At 53.8% G+C, this 15,132-nt stretch overlaps 7 protein-coding genes across 7 annotated transcripts; 3 read left to right on the top strand and 4 right to left on the bottom strand.

Moving 5' to 3' along the window:
• Positions 1-54: 54 nt before the first annotated feature.
• On the top strand, positions 55-348 carry J4E79_008156 (uncharacterized protein; the record flags this gene model as incomplete). The annotated part of the gene is made up of 2 exons (XM_049357015.1): positions 55-297; positions 346-348. 2 exons carry the CDS (start codon positions 55-57, stop codon positions 346-348), a joined length of 246 nt encoding a protein of 81 aa, XP_049208379.1.
• A 322-nt stretch (positions 349-670) lies between these two features.
• Positions 671-1,360, bottom strand: J4E79_008155 (uncharacterized protein; the record flags this gene model as incomplete). The annotated part of the gene is made up of 3 exons (XM_049357014.1): positions 671-1,014; positions 1,098-1,296; positions 1,346-1,360. The coding sequence occupies 3 exons, from the start codon at positions 1,358-1,360 to the stop codon at positions 671-673; spliced, it is 558 nt and encodes a 185-aa protein (XP_049208378.1).
• A 381-nt stretch (positions 1,361-1,741) lies between these two features.
• Positions 1,742-2,341, top strand: J4E79_008154 (uncharacterized protein; the record flags this gene model as incomplete). Its single annotated transcript, XM_049357013.1, has 4 exons — positions 1,742-1,751; positions 1,828-2,070; positions 2,166-2,260; positions 2,309-2,341. 4 exons carry the CDS (start codon positions 1,742-1,744, stop codon positions 2,339-2,341), a joined length of 381 nt encoding a protein of 126 aa, XP_049208377.1.
• A 1,462-nt stretch (positions 2,342-3,803) lies between these two features.
• On the bottom strand, positions 3,804-4,736 carry J4E79_008153 (uncharacterized protein; the record flags this gene model as incomplete). Its single annotated transcript, XM_049357012.1, has 1 exon — positions 3,804-4,736. One exon carries the CDS (start codon positions 4,734-4,736, stop codon positions 3,804-3,806), a length of 933 nt encoding a protein of 310 aa, XP_049208376.1.
• A 3,133-nt stretch (positions 4,737-7,869) lies between these two features.
• J4E79_008152 (uncharacterized protein) lies at positions 7,870-10,615 on the bottom strand (the record flags this gene model as incomplete). The annotated part of the gene is made up of 3 exons (XM_049357011.1): positions 7,870-9,219; positions 9,592-9,791; positions 9,841-10,615. The coding sequence occupies 3 exons, from the start codon at positions 10,613-10,615 to the stop codon at positions 7,870-7,872; spliced, it is 2,325 nt and encodes a 774-aa protein (XP_049208375.1).
• A 524-nt stretch (positions 10,616-11,139) lies between these two features.
• Positions 11,140-12,828, top strand: J4E79_008151 (uncharacterized protein; the record flags this gene model as incomplete). Its single annotated transcript, XM_049357010.1, has 2 exons — positions 11,140-12,420; positions 12,475-12,828. The coding sequence occupies 2 exons, from the start codon at positions 11,140-11,142 to the stop codon at positions 12,826-12,828; spliced, it is 1,635 nt and encodes a 544-aa protein (XP_049208374.1).
• Positions 12,829-13,074: 246 nt separating this feature from the next.
• On the bottom strand, positions 13,075-14,812 carry J4E79_008150 (uncharacterized protein; the record flags this gene model as incomplete). The annotated part of the gene is made up of 3 exons (XM_049357009.1): positions 13,075-13,214; positions 13,270-14,322; positions 14,764-14,812. 3 exons carry the CDS (start codon positions 14,810-14,812, stop codon positions 13,075-13,077), a joined length of 1,242 nt encoding a protein of 413 aa, XP_049208373.1.
• Between the last annotated feature and the right edge of the window lie 320 nt (positions 14,813-15,132).

Raw genomic sequence — 15,132 nt, 5'->3', positions numbered from 1 at the left:
CCCAACACCAACCCAGTCGCACATCGCCAAACAACCGACCGAACTCCGTACATCATGGCCGACAAACTGCGCGCGCAGCAACAACTCGAGGCTCTCCAGGCCCGCTACATTGGTATCGGAAGCGCAGACACTACCAAGCACGAATGGACATCTAACATCGCGCGCGACTCGCTATCAAGCTACGTCGGCCACCCGCCTCTTCTACAGTACATGAGCATCGGCCTAGGACAGCCGCGCGAAAAGACTAGACTGCAGTTGCTAGAGCGTATGGTCCGGCCTGTCGGGCCCCCGCCTGAGGTGAGTAATGGGAATGTCGAGTTTTAGAAGCAATGAGCTGACAGGAAGTAGCAACAAGATTGATCGGGAGACTCTGAAACGACAAGATTGATTGTGGAGACATGCGGAGAACGAAGATCCAAAGCGAAAGCCGCCTTCCATCCCCAGCACGAATGCGCGCGAGGCCGGCTCGTGGATGAAGAGGAACAGATGGGTACATGCTGCTTGTCTATGGCTATCAAAGCCGATACTATGAAGTCGTTCAGTAGCGTAGCGCACGCTGAGTGCCGGTAGTGAGGTGTACACACCTCGGCCTCTCTCAAGACACCCCAATTGCCACCATAGCCGGGGCCCAAAGTCTTTCACCAACTCGTGCTCTCCCATGTGTGACTTCTCAATCGCTATCACTAGCGCTTCCTGTTGGGCCATCATCGTCGTCGTCTTCCACCACGTCACCACCCATTAGCATCGAGACTTCACCCTTTTGCAGCATGCTCTTCAGCTCGGTGTTCCTCGGGTCCACCAGCTCAATGGGCTTGAGCTTCGCCTTGTTCCTTATTCTCGGGTCGCATCCTGCATCTAGAAGCATGGCCACGATGGAGTGTCCGTGGGGCCAGACGGACTTTTCGAGCGAATTGACGTAGCGTACGGCTTTGTGAAGGGGAGTATCCTGCTCCATGCGGTCGATCTCGTCGATCTCAAGACCGTCTTGGTCGAGAAGCATGTCGATAACTTCGACTGTGGCAGAATTAGTCAAATCATGCCCCGTGTGGCGTGCGACAAAGACGTCCTGGTGCTGCGCCGCTAGGATAGATACTTACAGCTTCCGTATGTTGCCGCGACGTGGAGGCAGCCGTTACCCACGCCGTCGCGTGTGTTGTTCAATGTCTCTGCGACATGATCCTCTGGCTTCTTCCCTGATTTTGAGGCAGCAGCAGCAAGATCTTTTAGGGTTTCCTCAAGCAGCTCGGTGTTGTTGCGTCGGCACGCTTCGAGGACGAGTTCACGGGGGGAAGCACCCTACATGTTGGTCAGCAGTGGTAGGCGCAGGGTATGCATGTGTATGCACCTCTTCGTCCGCCATGGTGTGTGGTGTTGAGGATGCGTCGGGTGACTGGGCAGGGACGGCGGTCCAGTCAGGTACGCGTGAATGTTTCGAGCTGTGGTTTGGCGGGGTACTCGGAGGTGCTAACGGAAAGCGAACAGGGCAGGGCGGTGTGAAGAAGTGAAGTATCTCTCTAATACGGCGATAAGGATGCAGGCGACGTCGACAGGCCAGCGTGCATAAGCCCCAATCTGAGACAGTCCGCTCCCAAGTGCGCGTCGCCGGTGGCTTTTCGCTGCTACACTGTCGCCCCGCACTTTGCCGTTCCCAGCCCTAGCGGGCCAGGGTCCGTCATAACTTTTGATCTTCTTCGCGCTCGGCTTCACGCGTCTGACTGACTTTTTTCCACTGTCGCCCACCATGTTGCTCTGTAAGTTCCATACTCACATATCCGGATGTTCCGCTTGTGCCTGCTACACGGCCATCCCCACAGCTCCACGCCCCAGTCCAGCCACAGCTAACCGCCACAGTTTGCCCAACATGCAGCAATATGCTGCGCGTCTCCAAAGTACCTCCCGGCGATCCCACCACCGAAGATGCCGTTGGCCAAAACCGTTTCGAATGCCTTACCTGCCCCTACCACTTCGTAATCAACAAACGCTACTACGAGCGGAAATACCTAAAGAAGAAGGAAGTCGAAGACATCCTGGGTGGAAAGGGCGCCTGGGATAATGTGGACAAGACGGAAGGTGCGCTCCGATATTTCAGCTGCAACCAGGGCCCCAAGATTGCGCCATCTTGGGCGCACCTGCTACACCTGTTGGCATCGCTGACAAGTACACAGTACAATGCCCGAACGAGAAGTGCCGGAACCACGAAGCATACTGGTACCAGCTGCAGATCCGAAGTGCCGACGAGCCCATGACTGCTTTCTACAAGGTACGTCACATACCCGACTTCCTCAAAACCCCCACTGACCTGTTCCAGTGCACCCAATGCGCGAAAGAGTGGCGAGAATGATCTGCGAGTCCTGTTCAAATATCCAAGGAGTTTGGAAGCGGAGTTCTTGTCTTAGTATACCCCGGGTGCATTTGGTGAATGAAGTCCATGTTCTCTTTTGACTTGCAGGTGCCAGTCGCTGTGAAAGGCTCAGGATGATTCAGATTCCCGACCCCGAATCGGTTCATACTCGTGGTGATCATCTCACGACAACGTCGATGCATCTCCATCATCGACCCGCGCGAACCAAAACCATGCCCCAGTTTGAGTCACAGGCGCATCCTGCACTGGCTGGCCCGTGCCGCAGGGTGGACGACCTCGCAAGATGGCGCGGATTCCTACCTATTCCTCTCTCTCCCATCGTTGCTTTCGGGCCTCTTGCAAAAGCATGCAACTATCTCCCGGCTCTGCTGATAGACCTTGCCTCATCAACCTTCATCACACCCGCAAGCCCTACCTACCACCGAGGTCGGGAACCTATGCCAGGATGATGGCTCAAGGTACCGACACCGAACAACCAGTCATACCAGTTTCTCGGTCATTCCACGCCTGGGCGCGACTTCCTGATGAGCTCAAGTGCGAAGTTCTCTCGCACAATCTAACCCTGGATGGAAGAATCGACAAGAGGAAACACGCCCAGTGTCTACAGTCGGACCTGTTTCCACTCTTGGCCACGCGCAACCGTCATCTAGCCAACATCGCACAAGAAGTATATTACAACAAAAATGTCTTCGAGCTGTGCATCGGGTGCCGCATGCAAACAGGCGACGTCGAACTTGGCAAGGGCTATTCGTTTTCCCCTGAGGACCGCATCAGCGGTCTCTGGTGTCCCAAGCCACATACGGCTGCCATGATACGTCATCTGCATATTGTGGCGATGAACTGCAAGGTCGGTATAGAGAAGGGACTTATATGTGCCTCGCACTCGACGACTTGGATGTACCTTATAGATCTACCTCCCCGAGACTATTGGATTAACGGTACCAAAGATGATGCACCTCGCGCCAATATAAACCCTGGATGGCAAGAACGCTTCGTCAACCTACATACCCTTAGGATCGAGTGGCGTCTTGAACGCGATATCATGCCCGGATGCTTTCTCGAGGATGGCATAGGAGACACGTTGAGAGCTTGTATAGAAAAATCTGGGATACGTCTCCGGGCACCGAAGGTGGAGTTTACGGTCCGTGATACTTACAATGGCCGCCGGTTCTTGTGGCACTATCATCCTTGCGAGCAGGATCATACCGAAGTCTTTCAACATCTAAAAGACATGATTATGGGCAAGGAGCCTTGAGTCATGGTACAAATCATCTGGAATTGTAAGATATGCGCCGGGTGGTGTTGAACATGAAGAATGAACGGGAAGGCTACAAGGTCTGGACGTGCAAGATCCTCGTCTCAAGTTTCCAATAGCTGCTTTTTACTATCCAGAATGCTAATGAATATATCCTCATTGACCAGACCCAGGCATGGCTGAGATTCACGTCCAATCAAGAAGCTGATCATCTTCCTCTGTCGGGACGACCAAGACCCTCGCCACATGCGGCCATAACACAAAATCCCACAACCAATAGCCCTCCTCATTCAGATGCACATGGTCGTCAAGCATATTCTTGATGAACATGTGCCTCGTATCAACCCACTTCACTTTGTCCTCGCGATCCCGTTCAGTCTGATCCTCATATGTCTGCAGCGCGTGCTCCTTCTCAGCCCGAAGAGCCCCGTTGATCTCTCCAACAACCTCCCTTAGCATCTCATTACTCTGATCCACAATAGCATCAGGTATGTCCAGTCTATACGACATATCGCAAGCCAACACCGTACTCTCCGGTGCAATCCTCAAGCATGCCTCCACCAACACTCTCCAGCTCTCCACATCCTGCTTTTGAAACGCACGCTTCTTTTGCAGATTGTTCGTCCCGGAAGCCACGATCCAGAGTTTGATGTCGCATACGTCTTTCTTCGCCGTCTTGAGCAAGGAGTAAAGACCTCCCGCGAGTCGGTAGGCGACGTTTTGGTTGCTGTCGCCGCCTACACCGGCGTTCCATGCGACTCCCGTGTCGCTGAGCTTGCCGATGTCGGTGGTGATGCCGCTGGTTTTGAAGCGCTCGAGCATGGAGTTGCCGAGGTAGACGACACTGATGGGAGATGTGTTTGCGAGGTTTGGTACGGGCGCGTCTGGTGCGGGGGGAGAAGCATCTTCGCTAGGTGTAGGTAACGGGGTATCGAGTTGAAGTCGCGCGATGAGTTCTGGTACGTGTACTTGGTGGTGCGTTTGGTGCGAGCGTTCCTTGAACTTGGCGAAAGACTGAAGCTTTTCTAGGAACTCGGCATCAGACAGGTGCAGGAAGTTTGTCTTCGCGTCTTTAGGTATGCTGGACGCTGCATTGCTCTGTTGGGCGCTGGAAGACATTTTCGTATTGACTTGAGTGTTAAGGTTTTGCGAGGTTCAACGGCGCGATGTTTCGTTGGTGTAATTTGTCGAAGTAGAAGTTGCAATGAGAGCAGGATGTATGCGAACCGCTCGATTGGGGTGAGCGTGGGATGCGACTGCTAATCTGTGGTTAAGGGTAGAGAAGGCGACGAATCAGCGCGTAGATATCAACAATCGTTCCTGCTTGCAGCTAGATTGCGGCAGCAGGAAAGGGCGTCACAGTTTTAAGGGCTGATGCGTTAGAGGATCAATGAGAATACCTTCGCGACCATGCATCTGAGTAGCTAACTTTATACACCTAGAAGCTCGCTCACTCGCTTGTCAAACATGCATCTCGTCTAGATTGTTTGGGTGAGACGATACTTCCCCACGTCCAATAGCTTACCGCTCCATCTCTCAAGTTCATAAAAAAGAGCGCATCGTATGTCCACCGCCACGTTGCTACTTCCGAACTGGATAATCTGCCCACCTATGGTGCCCATATGGCGAGTCCTTCGGCCGAGTCGACACGGTCTTGATCGTCACACGATGCTGGTCTTGATAAACGCCCACATGGGCAATACCAGTGAACTTCGACCTCTCTGTAACGTATTCAGTCCTCTCTTCTATGTCTTTATCGTCAAATATATAGAAGCGTTGCCATCGTTCTTCTCGAGTTCCGTTGGCTTTCGGGTCAAGCTGCTTGAAATAGAGTGATTCCACTGCATCGATATCGACGTCGCTTCCTCCGAGTATGACTGGTGTGATTGATATGATTGATATGATGGTCAGATGGCGCGTGGGAAAGTGAATTGGGCCGAGCCGCTGAAAATACGCCTCGAAATACGACCTCGGTCCGTCGTCCTCCTCATTGTTGTAGAACAGACACTCCGGGTCGAGGTTGACGGTCAAGTAGTGTAAGTTAGGAAATGTTGACCCATCCCCGATTTCCCTCAATAATTTTAGATGATGAGGCTTGTTGTAATCGAGGTTAATCTCGAGACGGCGAACAAAAGGCCTTACAACAGGTGGCGGACAGTAGCAAAGAGTCCTATTCGAAGAGGGGGTGGCGTTGGACAGCAACACCGTTCGATTGACCCCATAGAAAGCTTCCAGAACAAGGGGCTTGATTTCGGGAACAGAGAGGAGGGGCATCACTGTCTCTTTCAACAACCGCCTTGTCTCAAGCGTACGGTACTGAAAAAGATCGCGGTCGAAACAGTCTTGGGGATAACAGAGATAATGAAGGTCGCAATTATCGAGCCAAGCGCAGGCTGTCACGGCTGTTGGAGTGTGGACGGTGTAGCGTAAGATGAGCAGCTTCAGTTCTCCAGGGAGGCTGTGGAAACCTCGGAGGAATGAGTCGGTTTCGGTTGTCATATTGGTAGTCGTCATTCTTGGTTGGGTGATGAGTCTCGTATGGTGTGAAGGCGTTGATGATATGAGCAAAATTTATGTATAGAGTAGTGGCCTCAGAGCGGGACGCAAGGCAGGTACCACCTGAGGTCAAGTCCGTGCAGCGCGACTCACCAGGCAGGTGCAAAACTAACATTGTGCAGTGAAACGCTTACAAGGTCCTGAATGGCAGTGAAACTTCGGTGGGGTTGAGATTAAATAGGCTTACGATCTGCGCAATAACGACTATAATATGAAAAGCTCCTGGGAAAGACGTTCCTTATCGAGGTTGAAAATTGTTGTATACATGACAGTCAAGACGCTACCGCTCATGTCCAGGACATGCTCTCTGACGACTTGATGGGAATTATGCGCCATGACACCAGCCCGTATAACCTTTGGAGCTTGTCCTAATAGCACCTTCACATGTCCCACGCTTCTGTCACTCTGCCACGTCAATTCGGCGCAAAGCCGACAAATATCCCTCGTTCAAGCAGTCAAAATGCGCCTCGGAGGAGAAACGCCCCAGAACAGTGGTTCGAGGCCTTGTGGTCTTGGAGACAACTCTCACGCTATGTAGTGACTCGGAATTGGCGGTCTTGTCATACCGATGATACCACGTTCGATCGTGCGCTCGCAATGACCGTCACAGCGAGTGCGCTCATGAGCATGCTCGACTTCGACCTGGATGTTTTTGGCCTGCAACAATAGGCGCGCCTGCTCTGGCAGTCGCTCGAAGAATACATTCGATTCTTCCGGAAGACAGTAAGGCAAGTGGATCACAATGCGGAGTTCTTTCAACGAGGTGAAGTATCTTCCCCAGCCAGCCTTGGCCTTACCGTCATTTGCCCACGAATGCGGCTCCAGAATAAAACAGGTATACCCAGCTGTGAAGGACGCGCGACGTGGATGAGCTAGGACAGCTAGTTGCGAGCCTTGGCAGCCGCCGCAGTAGAATGGGTTTAAGGGGTACCCGAGACCCTGGATTTCCATATGTATCTCGAGCTTCGTGACAAGATGTGCGACGGTCTTGGATGGATAACGGAAAGACAATGGGGTACGACGTGACCCGCGCACGACTAACCAGGCCAACTTGAATGTGTTTTCGTGGTAATAGATCTGGAAAGCAATACTACACAGTTCTTTGTTGGCAAGCGCGGTGTTCAGAAAGCGGGGTCCGTAGATAAAGTCATGGCTACGACAGGTGACACTCCAGGGAAAACGGAGATGGTGTCGAAAGATCTCAAGCTTAAGCTCCTCCGGAAGGTCATTGAAGCGATCGAATTTGACATCAGTGTCGGAAGAAGTAGTGGAGAGGAGTAAGTCCTCCGGTGAGTTCTCGGGGACGTCGATGGCGGGTGGGAGATGGACCACCGAGTCTTCGGCCATGTTGTCTTGGGCGATTTCGAATCTTGGCTTCAGATCCGAGAGACTGACGGGGTTGGAGATTGACCGGGTGCGTACTTAACAGCTAAGTAGCTTGGGTGTGTTGTCAGTGGAGCTGCTGGATGCCCACCAGTATTGGGGTGGACAAGGAGCTCAGTCTGTGCGCCCTCCACGGTCTAATCCACTTCTAAACAACGCTGCTTGACCAATCGGATGGGCAATACCACGACGTCAGCAGTCGGACAGTTTCTCAGGCAACGCAGTGACGCTTTTTCCGAGGAAGGGGACAGTGCCAAAGGTCTCGTGCGATCTACAGTAATCCCGATCCCCGCTCGGCAGCGGCTAAGTTCGCTCAATCTACATCTGCTTCATTATCAATGGTAAGCTCTACCATACCATTGACCGAACATGTGTCTGGCCGAATGAACCAGCGAGCGGCGGCCATGCTGACTGTGCCTGCACTCATTGCCAGTGTCGCAATGTGCGGCTTCGGTAGCTCTTCTAGCACAGCCTGGTTGTCTCTCGGAAAGTCCGCTGCCTTTGCAGACCGCGAGTAGAAGATACGAGATGACAGAAAGGGTACATAAGTACTGAGTCGGAAGAATCGCGGGTGATGACTCTCGGCCTTCGAGGTTGATGTGTCAGATCGTTGTCTTGATACCTTCTTGACATTGACGTCCTGAGTCTGCACAATGTCACGAGCTTTCTTTGGAATGACGAGCGACTTCCGGGTCTGGTTTTGACTCCTTCTCTGGTCGACAGGTAGGGTTGAAACAGTGTTGTCGGCAACAAATGGACTGACAGAGGCTACGTCTAGATCCATAACGCAAGGCTGCCAGCTCTCATTGAACTCCACGGGCTCGAACGATGCGCCTTTATTGCGCATATAGCTCTGCTCGATGACACCAGAGCCTCGCAATAATGTTGGCTGTGAAGCGCCATGAAAGTTGTGCAAATGCTGGAGGAAAGCGTCTTCAGATGTGTAAAACTCTTGATTGCACGAGCGATACCGATGGTAGTTCTGCGCATGTTCGACGTGGAACGTTCGATAGCCGGAGCCGCAAAGGTGACAATGGTGAGCTTTGGCCGAAGGAAAGTCTGGACACAGGGGCGGACCTGCATTGTCTGCAGCAACGTCGTCGAAGCTCCGGAGAAATCGACAGCTCCACACACGACAGTGAGAGTGTTCGTTCATATCTTTGACATCCGTAAAGACCTTTTGGCAGTATCGGCATCGGAAGGATTCGTATGGTGTAGTCGAGTAGAGGTTCTCCAAATGGTTTTCCTTGCGCTCGCTCCACCACACAGCACGGTCAAGCTCACGCGCGACGAGGTGCTCAGCAACATGCTCACATCGTTCGGACCAGTCTTTTGACTTCTTTCCGCAGAAGCCACAATGAAGCATAGGATCGTCAAGCTTCATTGGAGCACCGAAGCGACGCCACTTCATGGCGAGGTCCTTGCAACCAAAGTTGTGGCCTTCAGCGGCTAATAATCGAGCTTGACAGCCGGTACGTACGGACGGATGTTTGGTGTTGGCGAAGTGAACATGGTGCAGATGCTGGATGAAGTGATCGCGGCGATAGAAAGTTCGTTGGGATTCGGGCTTGCTTCGGCATTGTTGGTACTTGTGGCCAGCCAGGTGAGCATCGTCGGGATGGGCCTGGCCGCAGAATGGACATGCTTCAAGATTTTCGGATGACTTTGTGTCACAGCAAATCCAAGTGGTTCGAAGCGCGTGGACAGAGTCTTCGTGGCGTATCCATTCATACTTCGTCTTGAATGCCCGCGGACAGAAAGTACAGAAAAAAGGCAGATCTTTCTGGGGTTCACCTGCACTGTTCACACCGTTAATGGCTTGGCGAGGAGATTCTTTCCACGCCATCCGACGTCTACCTCGGCGGCGATCACGACCAAAGGACGAGGTTTTACTGCGGCTACCGCTGGAAGACACTGTGTATGTTGTGGGGGCAGTGCCTTCAGAAGAAGCAATCGAGGTGATGACGGAACCTCTGCGACCTTGTCTGGACTCAGACCATCCACTATTTGGGATGCTTTCGTTGAGAGACTCAACATCAACGGCAGCCTGTACTGCAGACAGTTCAACAGCTTCCTCTTGGTACGACTGTGCAAGGTATACCGCCAGAGGCGGCTGCGGCAGTTGATTGGCGTCATCTGCTTGCTTTTGGAGGCTTTCCAGACTATCCTTTGACAGCTTTGTCTTCAGAGTGCGATTGCTCTGGCCTGAACCATCCTTTACAGCAGGATGGGAATCTGAACAGGTAAGTCAAAGCATGATCTCATGGAATGGGATACGACTCACCTCCACACTTCTTCCTGGCTCGGGTGTTATTGAACCAGTTGCGGACTTTCTTCACGTCGAGATTGGCTTGATGTGCGATGATGTCCAATTCCCACGCGCAGGGGTACGGATTGGCCGCAAATTCGTCCTCCAACACCTGCCTTGCCTCAAGTGGAATACGGCACTGAGGACCCTTACGTTTGGCTGATGCTGGTTTCCAAGTGGCAATTGAAGGTTGTTGCTGGGATGCGGCCGATCTGACTGGTAGCTGCTCCAGTGCAAGGGAGGCATCGGCCGGAATCATTGAATGATCGAGAGCTGAAGGACGTAGCCCAAGCTGAGAGTGCGGCGCATCAATTAAGCTGCCTTCATCATCGCATTGCATTAGCGCAAGTGATGACAATGAAGGCGGGAGAGCGAGATCCGTCGCGTCGCGGATCCTGTGGTCCTTCGCATGTTCCATATCAACCGTTTGCCAATCGACGTCTGCTCCTGGGTCTACACTCGTTTCAATCATAGACGTCGCTGCATATGTAGTTGGGTGAGATGTTGGCCATTGCTGGTTTATATCGGCAGAGGAGAGATCGTGTGCCACGTCGTACATGGGCACGTCGTACAATTGGAGGGTATTTTGGGCCGCTGGTTCCAAAGCGAAGTCAATAGCCGTGACATTGTCTGGTTGAAAGTATGGCACCGTTTGCTCACTTGAGGCATGGGTGTGTTCGACTTCGTTGTTCTGTTCAAGAGCGGCGAAATCGAAGAAATCGTTCATCCTGTCGAGCGCGTCGGGATCCATCGTGACGCGTCTAGTGCGGCCCTGGTGGACGCGCTGAGAGTGGTTTATCCTGGAGCCAGGCAATTTGTCATTGGCAGGTCAATAGGTCCGAATCGAAAAGAGAGACATCTGATGTTTGGGGGTCGCATGACAGAACGTGGAAGCCGGCTTGACGCTGATGAGGTTGAAGGTGCTGCGCCGTCCGTCGTCTATTGATGAACTGGGTGCGCCCGGGCGATCCTCCAGGCAGCCAACACTAGTCAGCTCATGCTGTGTGACGAAGAGACCGGCGTTTTCCTAGCATGATAGCAATTCATCAAGGCGATCTTGACAAGTAAACCTCACGGCACGGATTATCAGGATCTGCTCACTCGCGACTTTGATGCTGATATTAATCACGGTCGGCATCTGTCCGCGTTCAGGCCGGGAAGGCGCCACCATCCGATGTCGTTAGCGTGACTTCCTGACCCACCGAAAAGTTCCTCCACCCGAAAAGCTCACGACATTCGCAACTTCACGCGCATTGATCGCATCCAACTTTCACAATGGCGGCCGAAGTACAACTCCTGCAGCCCTTGAAGCTGCCAAAGGGGCCTTCCACCCTTACGTCTGAGCAGAAGTACTGGAACTCATTCGCCTCGGAGCTCAAACTCGACCCTTCGCAACATTCCTCGCCCGTAACTCACATCTCGATACCGCCCCCTCAGCCCGCCAATACGCTTTCGGCCACCCAGGACCTCTTCGCAGTCACCACGGGATCGCGCGTCCAGATTTTCTCCTCCAAGAGCCGAAAGGTCGTCAAGACGATATCGCGCTTCGGCGTCGACGACGTTGCGCATTCCGGGAACATACGACGCGATGGCAGGATTCTGGTTGCAGGAGGAGATACTGGTGTCATACAAGCGTTCGATGTCAAGAGCAGGGCCATATTGAAGACATGGAAGGAACACAAGCAGCCCGTCTGGGTCACACAGTGGAATCCCACAGATCTTACTGGCCTGATGAGTTGTTCCGACGACAGAACCGTGCGATTATGGGACCTGCCGAGTGAGAAGAGCGTCATGAAGTTTGACGGGCATCAAGATTACGTGCGCAGCGGCACCTTCATGCCTGCGCAAAGTGGGCTGCTCGTATCTGGAAGTTACGATCAGACGGTGCGACTCTGGGATTCGCGAGTAGGCGGAAAGGCGGTGATGGTGTTCAAACACGCTGCGCCCGTCGAGACTGTCCTCCCTATGCCGTCTGGAACGGCCGTCCTCGCGGCAGCCGACAATGTCATCAGCGTTCTCGACATCGTGGCCGCAAAGCCGATCCACATGCTGCGCAACCACCAGAAAACTGTGACCGCGCTCTCACTAGCGAACAATGGCGAACGCCTCCTCTCCGGTGCTCTCGATGGCCACGTCAAGGTCTTCGAAACAACAGGCTGGAACGTCGTCGGTGGGATGAAGTACCCTTCGCCTATCCTGTCGCTCAGCGTCATCCCGAACCAAAAGGAGGACAGACACATTGCGGTGGGTATGCAATCCGGTCTTCTATCGATCAAGACACATCTTTCCGGCGAGCAGAAGGTTCAGGCTCGTGAGCGAGAGAAGGAGATGAAAGCGCTCATGGAAGGCAAGATCGAAGAGTACGACAGGAGCAAGAAGCGGAAGCGTGGAAAGGGCTGGGAAAAGCGCATCCGAGGCAAAGACTTCACCGGCGAGAGCGCAGACATCGTGATCGAGGGCAATGCGCGGGGAAAGATCACGGCCGGACAACCGTGGGCGCATGCGCTGCGAAAGGGCATGTACGCGCAGGCGCTGGACATGGTGCTCGAATCAAAGGTATGTTTTCCATTCTCCTGTACACCCCTGAGACTAAGACTAACATCTCTCAAGGACGCAAATGCCCGGAGCCAGTCCCTTACCCTCCTGACCGCTCTACGCCACCGCTCTGCTCTCCGAACTGCTCTCAGCAATCGCGACTCCGTAACACTCCAACCCATCCTCCGCTGGTGCATAAAGAATGTTTCCGACTACCGCATCACACGTCTGACGACCGACGTCGCGCTCGTGGTCCTGGACCTATACGCCGATCAACTGGGCAGAAGCGAGGAGGTCGACGATCTAATCATGGCGCTGATGCAGCGAGTCAAGGTGACCGTCGAAGCAAGCCAAGACGCATGGAAGGTACGTGGCATGCTAGATATGCTCGTCAGCAGCGTCGGCGCAGTAGACGGCGTGGAAGCATGAGAATGGTAAAGGGATCTTTTGTTTGCATAGCGAAGGCGTTCAGGATCTTGTCACATGTTCAAAAAGTTGAAAAGGCAGCAGCAGCCATGTACGTTATGCACCTTGGATGGGTGATAGAGAGATACCCGGATAAAGCGATTGGTATTGCTTTGGATGATGGGGAACGGTTGATCTTGAATGGTATATTGTACAAGCCAGTTTTGTTCCACCGGCAATATATGCTATACACTGAATTCGTACAATCGTTTACCACAGGCAGTATTGCCGTTGTGATGTGACGGGTCGGTCGGGAAGTGCGGTCCACAGCTTGCGGTTGTCGCGCTTCTTCTGAATCTCGTCTGAGATGCGCAAGCGCGTCTTCTCTTCCTTGAGAAGAACGGAGAAACCTGTCATGCAATGTTAGCGCCCAATTCTCCAAATTAAAGTGTGCGACAAACTCACTCGTCGTCCGGTGCTTCAGCATGTTGATAGCACCCCGCGCCCTGAACTCAGGGGTCTTCCAGCTCTGCCCGGGTCCCACCCACGCCTGGTCAATGTAGATCTCGCTGGGGTCGCGGACCACCTTCTTACTCCCATCCTTCAACTGGATCGTCGTGTCCTTGAAGAAAGGCACCTTAACCGACTTCGCCTCCAGACTGCCATTCGTTTTCGACGTCTTGTAGTCCCAAGTGTCCTTCGGTCTCCCCGCATCCGTAGCTGCTCTTTGCTTTTTCCAACGCGACACCGCAGCGTCTTCGCCAGCGAGACCCATGCCGCGGGCCGCAATGGCTTCGTTCTGCGCAATTTCGAGGCCCTTGATGACGTCGCGGGCCACACGTTTCGGGGAAAAGCGGAGTTGGACGAGGGCTTCCGAGACAGTCTTTCCGGCGATCTGGTTTACGACCTTCTGCAGCTTCTTGGTAGACGTAGGAAGGAGTTGTGACCTGTAGAGTGACTGGCGTTCGGTACGGAGTAACTTCTGCGCCTTTGTCATGCGGCCGTGGCGCTTCACGCCGGAAATGACGAGTTTGCGCTCGAGACGCCTGCGGGCTTTCTGGTCGGGATCGAGTGACATATCCATGAGCTTCTTGTCCTCCTTAAGCCCCTCTTGTTGCTCTCCCTTGCGGTATTTCGCCTTGAGTTCGAGTTTCTCCTGTGGGCTCAGGTCTGGCCGCCAGCCGGGGATGTCGCTTTCGGGTGGGAAGAGGGAAGTTGGGGTTACGGCGAAGTCTCCTTCACGAGGAGTAGGGCGTACGGGCCCTGCTGATGCGTCTTTTCCTTTCGCACCTGTTCGTTTTGCCCTCTTCGATAGGTAGTCTTCGAGGATCGGGTTGGTGAGGTCATCGTTGGTATTCTTGACCCCTCTGAACTCGTCAGTGCGATGAGCGCCTGAATAGACGGTATTGAAGAGGTCATCGTTGTCTTTTTTTTTGCGCCCGAACGAGATATTGCGCTGTGAGATTGAAAGGATCGAGGTTAAGGGTATCCATTGGGTGTGTGGGCGCGCGGCGAGGGCTATTCAATGTTAGTCGTCATGGTGTTGTACCGCCCGGAAGAACGACTAGCGCTCCGATAGGTGCGGAGAAAATGGTGCAGGGGATCGATGTTCCCAGTGATAGCTTACCTGACTGCCCCAGCCGCCGTGAGGGTATCCGGGCGCTCATAGCGATGCTCGACACCACGGCGCTGCGGCGTTGATGATGCCAATGCTGTGAAGTGTCGCGGGAAATTCTGTGGCACGGCGAAAGGCTCCGCGCTGGCGCAGGGCGCTTGCAGGGGGCTGGCTTGGCAGCGGGATCATCATTGAACCAGAGCGATCAGAACGCAGAAGAAATGTGCAGGAGTCGTGTCGTCCCGCTCCTGTCCAGACCACCGTCGACCCTAGACTCTTGACCCCGTTGCCTGACGCGCATTCTGTGACGCGCCAAACATCGTGCTGTACCGCCGCCAACTCACTCCGGGAGTCCGCATCCAGCTGCTCCGAGTCGCGACGTGCTCGCTCCATCATTACTCGATTAGTCGCAGGCCCAAGCTTGCCTGGTGCACCTAACCACCTTTTCTTCTAGACCGGGTGTAGGCCTTCTCACCCACGACGCCGACGAGGTCATCGCCCATCACACTCGCTATCCCCATCGCCTCGCGCCTCCAACGGTCCTTTTCGCGCCAAACGCCCGCCGTCGTCCCATGCCGCTCGTTACGAGGGACTCGATGCCTAGTAGTTTCTGCAGCTCGCGACCATAGGAAGAGAGAGCATCGACAGACGTCTGGCGCGCGTATAGCATTCAAGACAGCTGCCGGATCGCAGTGCGTGCCAAACGAGAGCAT

The sequence above is a fragment of the Alternaria viburni genome, assembly GCF_023758015.1.
Source record: "Alternaria viburni strain BMP 2772 chromosome Unknown scaffold_19, whole genome shotgun sequence".
NCBI classification, from domain to species: Eukaryota; Fungi; Ascomycota; class Dothideomycetes; order Pleosporales; family Pleosporaceae; genus Alternaria; species Alternaria viburni.
This window is presented reverse-complemented; position numbering and strand designations above follow the sequence as displayed.